The sequence below is a fragment of the Ambystoma mexicanum genome, chromosome 1q (assembly GCF_040938575.1).
Source record: "Ambystoma mexicanum isolate Mex_15411 chromosome 1q, UKY_AmexF1_1, whole genome shotgun sequence".
Classification (NCBI taxonomy): domain Eukaryota; kingdom Metazoa; phylum Chordata; class Amphibia; order Caudata; family Ambystomatidae; genus Ambystoma; species Ambystoma mexicanum.
The window spans coordinates 1,013,743,550-1,013,763,254 of NC_090922.1; the positions used below are offsets into that span (position 1 = coordinate 1,013,743,550).

General features: G+C 45.7%; 1 protein-coding gene across 1 annotated transcript in view; it reads right to left on the reverse strand.

Annotated features, from left to right (window-relative positions):
- The window catches only part of LOC138559855 (calcium-activated chloride channel regulator 1-like), a 603,377-nt gene that overhangs the window by 478,686 nt on the left and 104,986 nt on the right, over positions 1 to 19,705 (reverse strand). The window contains exon 4 of the mRNA XM_069642742.1: positions 11,176 to 11,284. Coding sequence (XP_069498843.1) covers positions 11,176 to 11,284 — 109 coding nt within the window. The remainder of the gene's footprint in view (positions 1 to 11,175; positions 11,285 to 19,705) is intronic.

Sequence of the window (19,705 nt, forward strand, 5' to 3'; positions counted from 1 at the left end):
GCTCCGGCTGTAGCTAAGGCCCTCCTTGGTATTTTTACCAGGGTTGGGTTTCCTAAGGAGGTGATCTCTGACAGGGGGTCAAATTTTATGTCCCACTACATGAAAGCCATGTTGAAAACCTGCGGAGTCACCTACAAGTTCTCAACCGCCTACCACCCTCAGACAAACGGGTTGGTAGAAAGGTTTAACAGAACCATGAAGAGCATGATAGCTGCTTTAGAAGAACCCCTTAAAAAGAAGTGGGACCTTCTACTGCCATGCCTTCTCTTTGCTTATAGGGAAGTCCCTCAGGAGGGAGTAGGTTACTCTCCCTTTGAACTTCTCTATGGCCATCCAGTCAGAGGCCCCTTGGCCCTGATTAAGGAGGGGTTGGAGAGTGCTCCTTCCCCCAAGCCAGTCAGAGTGACTGACTATGTGATAGGTCTCCGAAGGAGAATGTCACACATGATGGCAGAAGCAAGTGACAACTTGAAAGCTGGACAAGCTCTGATCAAACATTGGCATGATCAGAAGGCTAACATGGTTGAGTTTACTCAAGACCAGCTAGTTCTAGTTATGCTTCCAACAAGGCAGAGGGCCTTGCAAGACAAATGGATGGGACCCTTCAAGGTTGTGGAAAAACTTGGAGAGGTCAACTATCTGGTGGAACTGGGCAAACCCAGGGAAGCTCCCCGAGTCTTCCACACCAACCGCCTCAAAGCCTATGTTTCTAGACCAGAAGTAGGAGCCTTGCTCCTAGCTTCATCAGAAGAGGAGGAGGAGAGTGAAGCTCTACCTGACCTCCTGAGAGGCTTACCTTTGGACGAAAAGGTTGAAGGAGTTAATCTCTCTTCAGATCTGACCCCTGAGCAACAGGAGGAGTGCAAAACTATGTTAAATCAGTTTGCCCCCCTGTTCTCACTTTCACCAGGCTTGACCCCTTGGGGACAGCATGATATACTCACTGGTGACTGTCTGCCAGTCAAAAGCAGAGGATATAGGATGTCAGAACATGTCCGAACCCACATCAAAGGTGAGGTCAAGAAGATGCTTGATCTCGGGGTAATAGAGCCCTCTACTAGTCCATGGTCTAGCCCAGTGGTGTTAGTACCAAAGGCAGGATCCAAAGAGTTGAGATTCTGTGTGGACTATAGAGCTCTTAATGCAGTCACCAAGACTGATGCCCACCCTTTGCCAAGGACAGATGAGTTGGTGGATAAACTTGGTGCAGCCAAGTACCTCAGCACACTGGGCCTTGCGTCAGGCTATTGGCAAATAGCCCTGACAGACCATGCCAAGGAGAAAACTGCATTTTCTACCCCAGTTGGCCTATACCAATTCAAGGTTATGCCTTTTGGACTAAAGAATGCACCTGCAATATTCCAAAGGATGGTGAACCAAGTTCTAGCTGGGATGGAGGACTTCTCCATGGCATACTTGGATGACATTGCAGTCTTCAGCCACTCCTGGGAGGACCATGTGAACCACTTAGGACATGTTTTGCAGGCTCTTGAGCAGGCCAATCTGACCATAAAGGCAAGCAAATGCCAAATTGGACAGAGTAAAGTGGTCTACCTTGGACATGAGGTAGGAGGTGGTGAGATAAGGCCTTTGCTCAGCAAGATTGAAGCTGTGCAAAATTGGACAACACCTACTACTCAGACCCAGGTGAGAGCCTTCTTAGGCCTCACTGGGTACTACAGCAATTTCATTGAGAACTATGGGACCATAGCTTCTCCTCTAAATGTGATATCCTCTCCAAAATTCCCAAAAAAGGTCAAATGGAATGAGGAATGCAATCAGGCCTTTGAAAGCCTGAAGAAAGCTCTTTGCCAAGCTCCAGTACTCCGAGCTCCTGACTACAACCAAACCTTCATGGTACAAACTGATGCTTCCAATGTAGGTATAGGCGCAGTTCTTAGCCAACTGGATGAGAAGGGTAGGGAACACCCCATTTGCTTCATAAGTAGAAAACTGAAGGATCCTGAAACAAGGTGGGCAACAATAGAAAGAGAATGCTTTGCTATTGTGTGGGCACTGAAGAAGTTTAGGCCATACTTGTATGGTTCTACTTTTGTCATTCAGACTGACCACCAACCCTTGAGATGGTTAATGCAAATGAAAGGGGAAAATCCAAAACTATTGAGATGGTCAATCTGCCTATAGGGGTTTGATTTCACCATTGAGCACAGGTCAGGGTGTCACCATCAAAATGCTGATGGACTCTCTAGGATGTATGTCATCGACTAGAGGTATGAGGTTCATCCAGGAGTGGATTTAATCCTCCTGTCCCTTAGTCTGGGGGGGGCGAGTGTTAGGGAGAATTCTCTGTTTAGGCTGAATTTCCTAACCTAGTGAGTCCCCCAGCAGCTTTGCTGGATTTTTGGGGTTCATTTTTTTCCTCCTGCCAAGAGTGAGACTCTTTTACCCTCACTCTTGGACATGACTTGAGAGTGTTTCTGTGACTTACTATGTGCTTATGGGCTATGGGGTATTTTTTCCCCATAGGCTATCATTGGTTTTTGAATGTGTGTTACACAGCACCCTCAGTGCAGTAACACAGGGGTGTCATAGAGACCCCCAAACATAGACTCCACACCCTGGGACTGACTACTGTCTCCCTGGGTCTGTAAAGTCACCATTGACTTTACTAGTCTTAACTTAGGAACTTAACCAGTACAAACCATCATACTGTGGAAGTACTGGTAGGGGCAATTAGATTGCCCCTGGGTCCGTTGTCGAGGGGGTACTGTCCCGTCCCCCCTCGCCGAGTTTCTGGCTGGTGGCAGTGGATACCACGGAAATATTCCACCGGAATATTTCCCAATGGGATTTCCCATTGATTTTAATGCACCACTTTTTGGTGCAATGTTAAAAATACCGCCGGCTTATTTATTTAATATAAATTCACCGGTTGGGATTTTTTGCCAGAACTCGCCGCCAAAATGGCGTCTAGGTTCATTTCAGTAACCCTGAACCCGAGTCGAGCCTTTGTTCCACTTTTGGCGGGCTTCTGCACAGAAGCCCTCCAAAGTGGTGCCATTCTGTCTGGGTACCACAGGGAGTGTGGGAGGGGGTTTAGGCACCCTGGACTGAGTTGCCTTGCCAACTCATGTCGCACTCTGGTGTGATTGGCCCAGGTGGTGAGCCACCCCGCTCACCACTTAGCATGTTTGAGTGACAGCTAGGCTGTATGAATGGGGGTTTGCTGCATAAAAGCAGGGTTTTTGGGACTGGTTCTTCAGAAGTCGCCACAGGACCTAAGAAGCCGAAGAGGGAGAAGCCGAGCCGACCTGCCAAGAGGACACCACCGGTGGAGCCCTGCGGAACCGTCTCACCACTTTTCCCGACGACAGAGAAGATCTCCTGCCGGAGAGTCTTCTTCCCTTGACTGGTGGGGACAACCAGTTTCTGCCTCCTTTTCGCCGCCCTGAAGCATCTTGTGGCCGCCTTGCCTGTGCCAAGCACCCCGGCAACCGAGGTACCACTTTTTACCTCAACCGCGAAAGAAGGGTAACATCCTTTTAACCGGAAAAACTCCACGGCTGGTTTCTTCCCTGGTAGTGCAACGACCTCCAGCTTTCCTCCACGACGAGATCTTCTCCTCCTCTGGACGACGCCACGACTTGCACCCACTACCAGGAACAACTGCCGCCGCTGGAGGATCCTTTCCATTTTAAAGGTACCGTGTTCCGCCCGGCTTCCCTTGCCACCGATTGTACGGGGTAGATTTAACCCTCGGCTCTCGACCCTGGGTAAGCCTGGGACACTCCAACTAAACTTTTCTTAACTGAGTAAACCCTTTTCTACTCACCTGTAAAGACTTGTGACATTGTGTGATCTTGGGCATCTTTTCGCCTGGCTTTCCCTAGAGTGGGCCTGGCAACCGAACTTCCTTGCTCCTCAATAGACTGCCTTGCTAAACTTCCTGTGAATCTCTGAAAAGTGTTTTTCCTTGCTGTTTTCATTATTTCTGCCCTTTTCCCTCCCTTTTTAACTAACTTGTTGGAGTGCAATCTAACGTTAAGCGCTCACCTCTGTTTGGAAATAAGTGGTGTTAACTAAGACTTGTCCAACAAATAACTAGGGATGTACATATAAGTAATAGTGACTGTGTTTTGACTTACTTACCTTTTCTGTGCTAGTGTAATTTATGAGTGTGTCTTTTAAATAAATAATTATATACTTTTACACCTAGCTCTGGTCAGTGTTTGTTTGTACTACTGTGCCTCTGTACCTATTATGTATGCTCTGTATACTGCCTAACTCTTCTTGAGGGACGTCTGACTGCTCAGCCACAGCTACCAGGTAAATCTGGGTGGTACAGACTGCTACCAAGTGGGTTTACTGCCAAACACCTGTAGCCTTAAATCTTTTGCAGTGGTCCCAGAGGGAACTGCACAGGTTTCTGTCTAACACCACCCTATTCCGCGCACCCTTAGCGGGTCCCTTCCTTAACGCCTGATTTTACCAGGTGTTATGGATGGGACCGTTAAGGGACTTCAGAGCTAATAACGGTACCGCAAATTGCGGTACCGTTATTAGCTCCATCCCCATTCCCATTGAGCCCTATGGGGGCTGGGGAATGGTTGTCGGAATGGGCATTTACCGGGTCCTCCAAGATTGGAATGACCCGTTAAGTCCCTATTTCAGGAAACCGGACCCGGAATGCGGTAAGGGGGTAGCCTACCTCCTACCTCGTAATGAGGCCCATTGTCTTTCTGTCATTGACTATCAGAACTGCTTTCTTCATTGGTGCACAAAGTGTCCCGATTTCAGTGCACCCACCAAACAATGAATGACTGGGGCCTACAAAACCACCCAGGCCCTATATAGTTATTCCAGTTCCGAGAAAACCTGATGGTAAAGTTAACAAACTAAAATTGAATGTAATTAGCAGTGGCACATACACACTTGAGGTAATGAATGAAGAGAAATTTGGAGACAGGGTCAGCACAGAGTGAATGAAAATGTAGCACTGACCACTGCACCCACATACTGAATGCACACGAACAAGGGCAAGTGTCAATGGCAACAGGGCCTCAAACGAAGGCAACAGAAAAAGAGAAATTTCCTACCGAACGACCAGCCCCAGAAAATAGTGGAAGTAACCAAGAAGAACCAAGTGAAAAACCAAAGAGAAAGGGCATAGCAAAATCCCTCAAAAGAACAGAAGTAGCCACAAAGGAACTCACAGAGAAAACACAAACGCTGATAGATCATGTGTTCCCGTTCATAGTTAGAGCAAAGAAACTGCACGAGGAGCTGGAAAATAGAACTACATAGACTATAACAGCAAGCATGCCAGCTCCAAAGCAAGGAACAAGCATCAGGCCTACGACACAGCCACGTGTTGGGAAGTTGGTGAGCCAATGGTGGTTAGAGGATGTCTATGAAAGATTACAAAAGGGAAGGAAAAGAAACACAAAACCTTCTCCTACCACAGCGATACAGCCAAGGAAACCTGCTCCACCGAGATGCCCAGAGTGGAAAAGCAGCACAGACACATTCAAGGACATAGTTATAGCAAACTACAGGAGAATGCTGAGAATCAATAGAAGCCCGTGCAAAGATAACAATGAACTCAATGATTACCTGGACAGCACAGCACTGAATCAGCAACCGGGCCACTCACCAATCTCGGTCCTTGGCCCAGCCACTCTCCCCTGCACTGCCTTACTTGCAACCCCTGCACTGCGGGACTGTCTCTGTATCCCTACAGTCCCCCTTCCCAGCACTTATATGCACTTATGTTGCACTTGCCACCAGCTGGCCCTCATTATTTATCTTGTTCATCACTAACCCTGTACTGCACTTTCCCCTCTCCCTTCCCCCTTGCACTTTTCCCATCCCCCCCACCCATGCACTTGCGCGATCTGAGTGACACATGGCCTAGTAGGATCATTGTCTGTCTCCCCTTGTTCCCCCTCCCTGCCTCGTCGCGCCTTGAAACACTTGTGTATAGGCGCGTTATAAATTCCATATCATATCTCGGGAACAACATATGGTACCAACACATGAAGGAAGTAGGAAGAAGGCAGTCAGAAGGAGAATGCTTCGTCTGTGCACTCCTACCGTACAGCATGGGAAGAAGGAGTAGTAATCTGCCGAGCTTAGATGGTCCTTGGAGCCTACCAAGAAGCAATAGAGAACTCAGAGAGGTTATGCAAATCTCTATGGCCAAAATTGGTAAAGCTGCTAACATGGGTCGAAGACAGAGGAGGACCCCTGCAAATAGTACCACTGGAAAGCCTGAAACTATGCTTCAGAAGTAATGGCACGAGGAAGATGGGAGACAAATTTTTCAAGCCCCAGGAATGACACAAGGAACCGCAGTCATTATGGACCATTACTTGGCGTGTGGATCCAAGGCATATATAAGACTACCGAAGAACTGGGGAGGCACATGCACACTGGTTAACGTCCATGTTCCTGCACTAGTGATCCCTAAAAATGACCTGAATTTGGACAGTTTCCCGAAAGCAGATGCTCATCTAAGAAAAAGGAGATCTGTGGAACTGGTATCCAGAATGAAGAGAGAAAATTACTTTTCTGCCAAATCAGAAGAGGCATTCCATGCGATTCCATACGAGCACAGGCTGTTTAGCCTCACCTCAAAAGTATTCACAACAATGCTCTTGCCACACATCCAAATATGAGTGAATGCCAAGTGGTTGCAGATAACCAGATGGGAGTTATTGCAGACCATCAACACTACCATAAAAGGATTTAATGTGATCAAAGAGGAAATAAGAGCAATCCGATTGATGACCCTCCAGAACAGATATGTACTAGACATGATCACAGTGATGGATGGAGGTGTTTGCACAAAAATCGGAGAATCGTGTTGCACATTTACACCATCGCATGATGAAGAAAATGGAACCTTAACAGAAGCCATAGGTATGCTAACAAACCTAAAGAACCAGATGATCGATGAAACGGACGATGACAGCTGGTTTGGAGACCTGTTCTCATGGTTCCCACAATGGATGGCAGATATATTCAATTTTCTGGGAGCCCTGCCAGTAATTATACTACTAGGATTATGTGTTATCAAAATAATCATCACACAGTGCCAGAAAACTGCGAAGAAAGCCATTGGGATGAAAATCATAGTTGATGTCGAACCAGGATGAAAGCCCAGAGATCTGACGGATGAAGAAATAAGAGACTTTGTGACGGCCAGTGAATTTGCGCCAGAAGGAACAAAGTTTACATATCCCAGGAAACGAAGAAAGTATGAAGGGAAATGGATCTATTGCAGCCCAAATGGACAATGCCAGCTAATGACATGGAATAAAGATGAACATGTAAAAACAGCAGGAAGTTTGAAGGGTGTGATAAAAATATGGACTTCAAAGACGCACACATTCCCACCATCATGTACAAAGCCTGAAGACGATGACCAAGACACCGAAGAATCAAAGGAAATGAATGCAAAAGAGGACGCAGAAGTGGTCAATGAACCGACCAGAGGGGGGAGTGTAGAGGAGGTCCCAGACATGGCCTGCACCCCTGCCCCCCATTTCGAGGTACCTGGAGCGTACTCGCCAAGGTATGTGACGTATGAGGAGCAAATGAACCAACAGAGAGCCGCACTCAGGCTCTGCCCAGTGTACATCAGAAGAGCAATACCTGTTGAGGCACCTGTAATTAGAAAACCATGGGCTGCACGATACCCTCTTAGACAACCATACCAGCAGCTGTTTTTGAAATGACGAGTACCTACAGACGGTCCACGAAGAGACCCAAAGAGCCTTGATGGATGGCCAGAGGAAATGACACAAGGGCCCGGACAGACTTGCGGATAACAAAACCGGCTATCAAGGATAGTACACCAGTGGGAGCAGCTGAGAAAATAGATGTAATGGACACAGGAGAAGAGACGATGTTGAAACGTAAGGAAAAGTGGCTATGAGGCAAGATGGAAGTAGCCAACCAGTTAACGCATGTAAATAGACTTGGAACGCTAGAAGCTAAGAAAACGATACTGCTTGCAATGCTTCGTAGAGGAATAGAGCGGCAAGCGCCAACTATATATCTACCTCAATAAGGCGCGCTATACAATTGCGACTCCATTTTGTAAAGCAGAAGTATGCCCAGGCAGTCAGAGGCCTAACAGGCCAGGTTTCATATCCCAGCCAGAGCCAGGAGAAGGAGCGGAATCGAAATTCAACAAAGAGCAGCTCATGCCTGGGAATTCAAGGAAAGAGGGAGAGCCGCAATGTTGGAGAATCGAAACGTCAGAGCATACCAGCCTGCCCCGTGAAGGTCAAGATAAGGGGTACCCAGGCAGGTGGCGAGGCTGAAGGAGAATCAAATACTTGAAAAGCTGGAAACTGAAGCAGATTCACTGTGAACAGACATGTGACCAGCCAGGCGCGAAGACGTCTGATGTCACCCAGATCCAAGGATGCCATAACTTCTCCAGATAAGAGGCTACAGTTTCGAGGACACACCCAGCCAACTAATTGACACATAGTTCAAAAGCACTGATTGATGGAAGGGAGGCAGGTTGAATCTTGGGACACTAGGCACCTGGGTGTTCAGTCTGCATGCAGCTAATTAAAATGGAGATTTATGTCTAGAGGTGTAACCTGCCCTATTACAATGGACCAAGTTATCTAGGGTCCTATAGATAGTAGAACCAATAGGACGTCGTAGTTGTAGTGACGTCTATCACATGTGATGTAGAGGGAGGGGCGTAGACGCCCACCCGATAAGAGTTATCCAATCCGCATGCTCTGTTACCATATACAGATATAGCACCTATACTTAAGTTATCTTTCCTAACCAATTATATTGCATGACAAATTTGTGGAGTTAGACGTCAGTGATGACAAATTTTGCCTATAACTGTTGCTGTTTGACTGAAGTTCGAGGAAGTTGGAAGGAGACAGGTGATCGCAACGCTGCTGATTTCCAATTGTTTCCCTGTTTGATGTACTTGTCATTAAATGGACTTCCCTTTGCCAAACTACTGAGTCCTCATTATTGAGTCGTGTTGGAGTAAGTGAATCCTGCACGCCCATTCCTCACATGGTGCAGCTATCTTGTCTTACAGGTACTAGAGGGTGAGCACTGACCTATGGGCCCGTCAACGGAAACACCACCCTCTTGTACACCCTATTACGAGGTTCCCTTGTGTGACCTGGTAAGGATGCCAGGTAAATCCAGGTGTGCTTAGCGGGTCCCGCGAGGAGACCAGGGAGCTAATAACGGGCCCGTTATCAACGGGCCCGTTATTAGCTCCCTCCCCATTCCCATTGAGCCCTATGGGGGCTCAAACGGGAATGGGGATGGGTTTTTCCAATGAGGACTTACCGGGTCCTCCAAGGTTGGAATGGCGCGATGATTCCTCATTGGAGGAACCCGGTACTGGAACCCGGTATGGAGGAACCCGGTACTCGTAAAGAGGCCCAGTATCTGTCAAATCTGCAGTGACTCTTCTAAAGTCAGATCTCTTTTCCATGTATGTACACAATGCCTGCAGCTTTATGAATTATGAGGTAAATATTTTAGTAGATTTTTTTCAAATTTTGAATGCCTAGACTCAATAGTATTTTGGAAGCAAATAATCTCTGGAAATTAAGTTTGTTTTATTTTAGCTACTTTGAAATTTGTACATTTTACAATTTGTGAATGAAATAATAATGTAATATTGAGATTTCTGTGATGATTTATACATTTTTAAGCATTTAGCAAGACATGTCACTTATGTACGTTGTGTAAGGCTTCTTTTATCTCAAGCACAGTGTTGTGAAATCTTAAACGAGCACTAAAGGATAAATATGTGTGCATTATAGATTGAAGCATACAAACCTTTTACCACAAATATGTTTGTCACACATAAAGGTCTGTGGTCACTCTTATGTTCACAAAATGCTATTTGATTTTATGCAAAGCCGGTTGCTGCTATTTGTCCCCTTCCTCTTTTTCAAAAGGAGAGCACCTGAATGTCCATCTTGAAATGATAACCTTCAATAGGAAAATATTTGGCATGGTTATTCTAGGTTTTGATAATATGAATTGCATGTGTGACATTCTTATTATGACTAAAATATCTAGAGAAAACTTACATTTTATAATGCTAGTACAATGAAATAATGCCATTGGGGGTCATTATGACCCTGGCAGAGTCATGAATTTTCCGACGCCCGGGAATGGGCAATTGCCGGGCATTACAGCCCCGGCGAACCCGGTAATTGCCCATTCCCGGGCGTCGGAAAATATTACTCCCCATTCCTATTTGAGTCCCATTGGACTCAATGGGAACGGGGAGGACGGATGCACTGGCACCATTCATGAATGAGGCCGGTGCATCAGTCAAATGCTGCGAGCGGGTGCCGTTCCACCCGCCAGGTCAGACCTGCTGGGCAGAAAGGCACCCACTCACGGACCTTGTGTTTTGCCGTTCCGGTAACAATGGTGGCGGTAGTTTACCGGCACTATTGATACTGGACCGGCAAACTTGTAATGAGGCCCATTGTTTCGTTTTTTTAATAGTAGCTATTATCCTCCTTCAAAGAAATGTTTTTCATGTGCTAACGCATCTGTCAGCAATGTCATGGAGGCTCTAGCAAATGCTCTCCTGGCAGCATGGCTTGTACGCACATAAAAATAGACAGCGACATATGTGCCGGTCTGGAAACGACGGTGCCGGTAAGCCTAACGGCACTGTTGTTTCCTGACCGCCACAGTACAACACTGCGGGGGGGTGCCGCCCCGCCCAACAGTGTCAGAACTGCCGGGCGGGATAGCACCCGCTCGCAGAGCTATCATGGGAGCACCAGCACGGTTGTTAACAGTGCCGGTGCTCCCTTGTCCCGATTCCCATGTAGTCCTATGGGGACTAACAAAATTGCCGGGGCCTGACTTCCCAGCCACCATACTTGGAATAGCCCGGTGGCACCGGGAAGTCATGTGCTGGTAATTCATTACAGGTCCGGCGGACCGGTAATGAGACCCATAGGCATAGACTGAGAAAGACAGATAGAGTGAAACCGAAAGAAAGTGAGAAAGATCAAAGGAGCTATATCGGTGGATGATAGCTTGAGCACTGCTAGATTATGTAAAATAACATATAACAGCCCCAACAAAAGCCAGTAGGCACAATCTTGCAAAGTATATGTACTTAACTGGTCATTTTACACACAGTTTAAAATAAATGAAGATCAAAAGTATAAATGTTACCTTGTTGCTTCAACTTGAAAATTTCTAGAGACGTAAAATGGTGTTTCGTTGTTGTATTCATCAAATACCCCCCATCGAAGGTGGGCCCATTCATGCACAAAAACTCTGCCTGTAAATGCACACAAAGCCCTTATATTACTCTATGACATAACATTTGAGGAAAAGGCATTTGAATTGTGTAAAGTATATTAGGCACCGGCAATATGCATTTTTCTTACTAACCTTCAATGTGACTGAAAAACGAGAATGCATATGGATGTTTCCCCTTCTTTACAAACTGTTTTTGGCAAATATACCCCTCTGTTTTAAGGGATGTTGTATTTTTCCACCTTCTATCAACCAAATCCCTTCTTTCCTGGCTTGCTTACGCCAATGACACAGTGTTTATGATTAGCACTGCTATCGGATTACAAAGAAGCATAGCAGCCTCAGAGAAATATTCAATATCTAATGGGCTTATAATTAACCCATTAAAAACTAAGATTCTTGTAATTGGAAGAAAAACGTTGAAGGAAAAAATGTGTATGAAGACTTGGCGAACCTCTTAATAAGACTAGTGATAAATGTGTTTATATAGATATCCCTATTCATGGGAGACTATGCTCAGATACCCTGCATGACTATGGGCCTCATTATAAGCATGGCGGTCCAGGAACTACGGTACCGGTAAGCATGCCGGTACGGTAGTTCCCGGACAGCCATACTACGAGCTGTGCTCGCGGGCACCTGTCCGCCCACCAGGTTTGACCTGGCGTGCAGAGCAGCACCCGCGAGCACAGCACGTCAGATGCACCGGCACCATTCTGAATGGATCCGGTCCATCCAACATCCCATTCCCATTCAGCCCTTTGGGGCCAAATGGGTATAGGGAGTCCCTTATTGCCGGCACCCACAAATGGGCAATTACCGGGTCTGCCGAACTCTGCATTGCCAGGTTCTTGCCCATTCTCAGGTGCTGGTAAAAATGCAACTCCGGCGACAGCTGTGCCGGTTTTGCCTGCACGGCTACCACCAGAGTTGTAATGAAAATGCGTGTAGTTAAATCCTTTGTGTCACATACGGGTAGTTATTCTGTCTTGACCATGGTAAAGTTGAATAATATATTTGCTGGTCAATAAGTGTAAGTCTGTTTGTGACTTTATACTGTGCTTAAGGTTGAATCAGCTGCCCACACTTGAAGTGACAGGGTCTTGGACAGGACAGGTCTATGATGAGAGGCTTTGTAGACTCTGTGTTACAGCGGTATAATCGAGTCACCATATTCTTACTTCCTGTTCAGGATTGTTTGAAGCTTATATGAGGGGCTATTGGCCACTTGTTAGTCATGGCACTAGCATTGTCACAGACCAACTGTGGATTATGTTGTTTTCAGGGGATATTAGTATAGTTTTGGCAGCTGCTTATTATGTATGGAAATGGTTTCTAAAAATGCTGAAGAAGAAAATAATGGAATTAATGGTTTGTATTGTTTATGTATTTGCACTGATATTTGTATTGTATTTAGTATTGTATTTTAGAACTTTTATGGAAGTTTAATTGTTAACTGTATAGTATTGTTGTTGATTTTAAATGTTATGCGATTTTATTGAAAGTGATGAATTTGCATTTTGTAATATGTGTTTAAGGTTTGTAATAAACCAAGATACACAAAAATAAAATAAAAATATGGATGTTTTCCCACAAGACAATTGAGACCACTCAATAAAAATGTCCATCGGCATACACAATACAATGGGTTCTTCTACTGTAAAAGCCAAATGCAGACTGGAATCCATCTCGGAGGAAGTCACCAGTTTGCACTACAACACCTAGAGACATTTCGTAGGTTGACAGAAGTCTGTAGGCGCCCCCAAAAATTAAGGCTAAGTCACAGGTTCTACGTCTTTGTAGGGAGTTGGCTCACTTGTCTTAAGTAGCTGGGTCGTTCTCACCTGTTAAATGTGCATCCAAACAGAAATGCAGTGCTGCTTCCAGTATCCAATTCCTGCTGCTTTGACAGGGTTACTAAGACCCATCCTCTGTTCCAATCCACGCCCACTTCCAAACTAGATTAAGTGGTACACAGACTAATGGAAAGTACGGGCAAACTTCAACAGTGTGTAGATGCACTGGCAATGGGGATCCCTTTTCATAATGTGACACTTGATAGGAATCAATGGTGGCCTCAGGAGTTGTTCCTCTCAGACTGTACAATTCTGCAAGGAACTCAAGACAAATGACACCCCTTAGTGTCAGTGTTGTATAGATCCATCATGGGATGTGCGGCGTACTGTTCTGTGATATTGGTTGCACTAGAGTATAAGAGAGCCCAAGGTGGGTAATGAAAGTGAAAGCTTTACCATTCTATAAGAAAAGGGCAATTCAGTCCTCTACCCTTACAGTAGGGCCCATTGCAACTGTGCTCAGATGCACACATATAAATAAGCACAAAAAAAGTAATGCATGTTTTCAAAAAGTAAATACAAACCTTGCATTCATTGTTTACAGGCATAAGAAATGCTGAATACTTTAAGATATTTCAGGGGACAGAGTTTGTTAATATTCACTTTCATACATTGTACACCCGTATGTACAACGTACATTTATAGTTAGATAAGGTAAATTGTCTTATATAGCGCCTGTTATGGGCTCGAGTAATGCCGGACCGCTTCCTGCAAATTTGCTCTGAATACACACAGGAGTCAGTGAGTTCAGTGGGTAACTCTGCACATGGGAGGCTGTGCGCCCCTTTTATTGGAATGATGACATAGTGCACCAGGTGTCACCAAACACGTGACACTGCACGAGTGGCATCCACCCATAACAGCATCCATCTGCCATAATGCTGGTCTCACTGTGCATGGCTCTGTAAAAAGGGTGGGTAAGTGGGAGACAAGGAAAATATATGGAGGAGAATAAAAGAAGATGAGAGAGGCGAGATGTGACGGATCAGCCTAAGGAAGATACAAGAGGGCCATAGACATATGAAAGCAGTAGGGAGATATACACGAGGTGGCGAGGGTAGAGAGATCGCACACTTTTGTACGTGGCTGAAGCTGACGCAGGGCCTGACTTTTATGCCTGCAGCTATTTCCCCGACACTGACGGAAGCCCTAGTCAGGTCTCAACCTTTTCAGGTTGTTCCATGACACTGTGATCCTCAGTCCTTCGTCTCTGCTGTCCTGCCTTACCTCCTCCCTGGCCTCTTTTTCACCTTCCCTGAGTAGTGCCTCTTGTCAGTTGTCGGCATCCTTCTCCCCATCCTTCTCCCCAGTTGCCCTGCTTCTCTGTTTGCTGCCTGCTAGTTCTCTCTCCATTACTTCTTGGGTTGTTGCCCCGTCTCCTGCTACTGACTAGCCTTGAAGGTTATCTTGACCATCCCAGTGACTATTCACTGTCCTTGCTCCACATTAATGGTGGACGGCTTTGTCAAGGCAGGAATGAGCCATCATCACACCCTAGTGTTATGGTTTGTGGTTTGCCTCCTGCGTTCACGTATGCATTCCTTCATCGTGTTCCTGGATCTTCAAATCCTTGCATCACACAATGGCTTACAGGTACGTGACAACAATGGGATGCCAGGGACATCATTTCACCAAAATGCCAGGGGCAGTGGAAGTGACATGAAATGACCCTTGACCTCTGATGACATTACAGGAAGTGATGACATTTGACCCCACCCTGAAGTGTCATTACGGGAAGTGCAGAAACACAACCTTTCACCCCTTGACAAAACTGGAAATGGCATTACATAGCATTGTTCCTAAGCACACTACGAAAAATATGGTTACAATACCACTGTAATGGATATACATTTCATACAAGAATGAATTTAGGAGAATATTGTGAAAGGTTTTGACCCATGTTGAATCAATAGACTGGGTAGATGTGGGGATGAGCTGTCGCCGCCCATTATTCTATCCCAGAACAAACTAAATCAATAGACTGGGTGGATGTGGGGATGAGCTATCGCCGCCCACATTCACGCCAGAATAGGAGAACTGCGCAGTTGGCACGAGACCACTCCAAAGATACAACCTTCTTGTGGGGGGTTCCACATCACCACTCTACTGTAAGGATGCCATCAAAACAATGTTAAGCAAGGGCCCTATACTATCAAGCAAAAGACCACTCTATTGAAATGCAGTGATTCAAGCCAACACAAAAATGGATGCAGTACCGACAAATTCCCCAAGGTGGCGCTAGCGGTCTAAACTCTGACAGGGAAACTGTATTTAGGAGTTGCAAGAGGGGCAGGGACTTCAAAGCTTGTTGGTTAATTGAAAATCTTAGCCACCTGCTGTTCCCAGAGGCCAAGAGGCTGAGACCTCTTAACACCTCAGAGATTCCCACACCAGGAGGCAGGATATCACATGACCCTGTTGATTGATTGAGGAGAGACTTCCAGGCAGCCTGCTGGAGCCCACACAAAAGGCTCTTTCTGTTGAATGGGGTATGTTAATTTTGAGTGTTTCCTGTCAACAGCCCTCTGCCAGCAAGGAGAGACATGTGATCACTGACCAACCCAGACTTCTGGAGGCGGACCCAAACACTTGGGGAGTTGAATTGCAACAAATATATATTTTATAGAAATAGTGATAATTTATTGTAACCAAATGACAGGAATCTACAACTTTGGGAGTCTTAGTTTGAAAAATGCCCTCACGATTTGAGTCCAAACTCCAATTTGTACCATGTTCTGGGGCAAAACCCCGCTAATTATGAATATTGTAGACAATGTGTTTAAGCTAGAGACATGGAAAGTTACTGGGATATATGTGGAAGGGAAATGTACCTTTGTATAATTTTTGATGAAAATCCCATATTGCAAAACCCACTAAAATCGAAAATAAGTTGCCATTTTTGAATGCAAGCTCCTAGAAACGCCAGAGTCGGGACAGGGACTATCTTTAGTAATATATGATGTGTGTACGTGATGTCAAACAACTGTGTACCTTGGAAATATGTATTTGAATCAAATATAGATTTGTGGGCAAATTGACCAGGGGAGGATCCTCTGACCCATAAACAGACCTCATCACTCTGACTCACAACCCAATTCCCCTAATCATGGGAGAGGGGCGAATTGGGCCATTGACAAGTAGAGAGGGGCAGGCTCAGTTATGCCGCGCACACACTCACTTCCAAAACACATAAAAAGAGACTGCTGGGATAGGTAGAGACATTCAATTCCATTTGCTGCGGAGCATGCTGACCGACGACTTCACATCCAGAGATCCAACACTTAGACTTCCAAGCTAAACATAGACTACAGAACTTTGAACCTAGAAGGCCCACTGCAAGCAAATGTATTCTCAGCAGGCCTTCAGAATCCAGCAAACCTAACCAAACTATTCAACAGCCGGGCGAGCTGTTTGAATTCTTTGCCAAGAACTGTTGCCGGAACCGCAGACCAGACCCAGACCGCTGTGAGCAGAACCGGTGCCTGATTGACCCGCCGTATCCAGAGAGGCTAGACCAGCAGAGCAGAGCTGACCCAGACGCTGTGAGCAGAACCGCCCAGTCCAGTCCAGTTGACCAGATCCGTGACGAGGCCCATTCATTTCAAAATTAGGAGTGAGTATCCGCCAGAACTGTGCAGAACCCAATCTCTTAGTTAAAATAATCTAATCCAAACTATTTTAACCTAATTAGAACAGCCTCCTAGAAATCGTGTCATCTGTCATATGTAAAGCTGCACAACTGTCACCTGTCAATTCTGAAGCTGCAAGCTGTCACCTGTCATTTTGAGTTTTACTTTAAATCCGAAAATCTACCTTTATTAAATCGTCCCTATCTCTTGAACCGTAATTTAACTTTCATTTTAAAGCTGTGATTCTAGGCTTTCCAGCGAACCTAGAACTGACTTCCTACTCCTTATACTTTTACCGCAATCGCGATTCACGCACTCGCAAAATTTACCGCGATTTGCGATTTGGCTCAATTTCTCCACTTGTCAAAATAGCAGCTCCATTCTTTCCTTTGTTAAAATCCGTTTGCAACCTGGTAATAACTCATAGAGCATTGCTAAAGTGAGCCTGAACTAATACCAACAAGCATCTCTCACTCACCCTGAGTATCTAGAGGGAATTAAAAGCATTTTTAGCACATTTCTCACTTCATTGTCATTACATTCAAAGCATTTTTGGGCCTGTGTTTCAAACCTCTACCTGTTTTCCTCTAAGCTTGCTGGGGGGGAACTGCATTTCGTATTGCATTGTGTTGGGATTCTTGAAGACTGTGTGCTCTCCTTCCATTTCTTACATTGCATAGGGGGGGGGGGTGAATTGTCAAGGAAAAGTGATTACATTGTCTTTTGTTGAAGCCATATCAAGTTATTTTCTGTACTGCATTTCATTCATCATTGCGTTTCCTTGAACCATATAAAGCATTCTTTCCCACCGTATTCTTCTGTTCCTATTCATAAGATACCTCTTGCTGATTACTGCTCATATTCACAAGTGTAATATCCATTATCAATTTATTTATAGAAGTGTGATATATATATATATATATATATATATATATATATATATATATATATATATATATATATATATATATATATAGTTTGAATTTTCAAATAAACCTTTTAATTTGCAAAACAAACCTACTTCTTGGCTCAGTGGGTTCAGGGGGATTCTAAGAGGGGGGTGTTATACTAGGGTTGTCATCCAGAGTACTGAACTGGACATAAAAATACATCAATAAGGGTTTTCCTCAGCATCCAAGACTAGGCATTGACTTGGCTGTAGTGTTGATTGAATATCGCTTACAAAAGTGGGGGCTCGGAGCCGGGAAATTCTGGGTTAGATTTACCATCAGAATGACGACCTTGGTAGATATGAAAATAGCCAGAGAGCACTTCTTACATAAGCTATTTGTGAGAGGTGAGTGGACTCATCAGGACCTAACGGTCTGGTTGCAGGCAATCGCGCAACAGGTCACTGAAACAGGGTCAGATATATGGGGAGATCAGGGTCCCCTACATGTGGCCCTGAGTGAACTATATATGGCCCCTAAAGCCAAAGATGAACATAATAAGATTGCCAGGATAGCGGCATATTTGTATCTATATATGGGAGCCATGCAGGACAAATGTGCTGAAGGACAAGATCTGGCAAATAGGCAACAGATGGCATTAGAAAAGGCCAAATCTGACCTGGTCTCTTCTGAGCAGAGGCTGCAGAGGAGCCAGGAGTCAGAAAATGATAGTAGGCAGTATAACATTAAAATAAAAGAGGACATGGATATACTGCAACAGGAAAAGACAGACCAGGATACCAGAATTCTGGCTTTGCAGAAGGAGCACCAAGACAGTTTGGACTCCTTACTGCAGAGCCAGAAAAAGCTGGAGCAACAGATCAATTTCAACAGGGCATGCACAGAGCAGGTAGCCACCCTGCAAATCCAACTAGATAGAGAGAAAGAGGAAAGCAATAAATTGATTTTGAAAGACCTAGATACCCAGGCAGAGTTTGATGAAGAACGCCAGAAAGCTGGTGCCTTTCAAAGGCAGAGGGACGACCTGGCGTCACAAATACAGGCTCTTGGTCAGGAAAGGGATACCTTAGGCTAGGAAGTCTGCCATTTAAAAAGAAAAATTGAAAATCACTTGGCCCTCCAGGGGCTGGGTGACCTCCAAAAAGAGCATCAGGGCTTTCTAGATCACACCAGGAGGGTGGAGGAGGCTCTGGCAAGAAAGGAGCAGATCAGTAGGGATGGGACTGAGGAGGTAACCCTCCTGCAGCAGAGACTGGCCCAGTACTCCAGGACCAATCAGGAGGCACAGAGAGAAAATGAGGCTCTCTGTCAGCACAATGATAGGCTCCAGCAACAGGTAGCCATGCAGGAGAGACTGATAGAGTCTAGTAAGGCCTTAACTGAGGAACTGAAAGCGCAGGCTCTTGCATTGCAACAGGGAGCAGGGGCTGATAGAGACGAGGTTCGCTGGGAAAGGGAAACGCCTGAGCATAACCTCAGGAGCCCTGGTACCAGAGGCCTTCATCTCTCCCAGTCCCTGGACTCTGCCACCCCCATGTCCCTTCGCGCACATGAGCCCAGGGCCACGGGGATGGCAGATTACTATCCAGCTAGAAGTATGGGGCTCATAGGCCAGTACCTCCCAGGAATGGTTGGGCGGGCATCCGGGTATGGGCACCCAAGCACAGTGCAATTTAGTGGGGAACCTCAGGAGAGTAGGCCCATTAAGGGCATCCTGAAAACCTCTGCCCAGTTAGGTCAGTGGGGGGGGGTACCCATCAAATCCTGGCAGCAAGGAGGGGTCTGAAGACTCCTCTGAGCATTACAGGACACAGGAGACCAGGTCCCCACATTCTGCCAGCCATTCCCAGTCTTGCAGAATCCGGGAAAACCTGGAAGATCAGACGGGCACCTCTGGGAGCAATGCTTCTGAGTCAGAGGATGAATGGACCAGGGTTACCCGAACCAAAAAGGCCAATACGGCAAAAAGGGCCTTGCTTAAGGACCCCTCGAAACAAATAAAGGCAATAAGGAGTGTCATCACGCCTTATCATAAGAACGCCAAGTA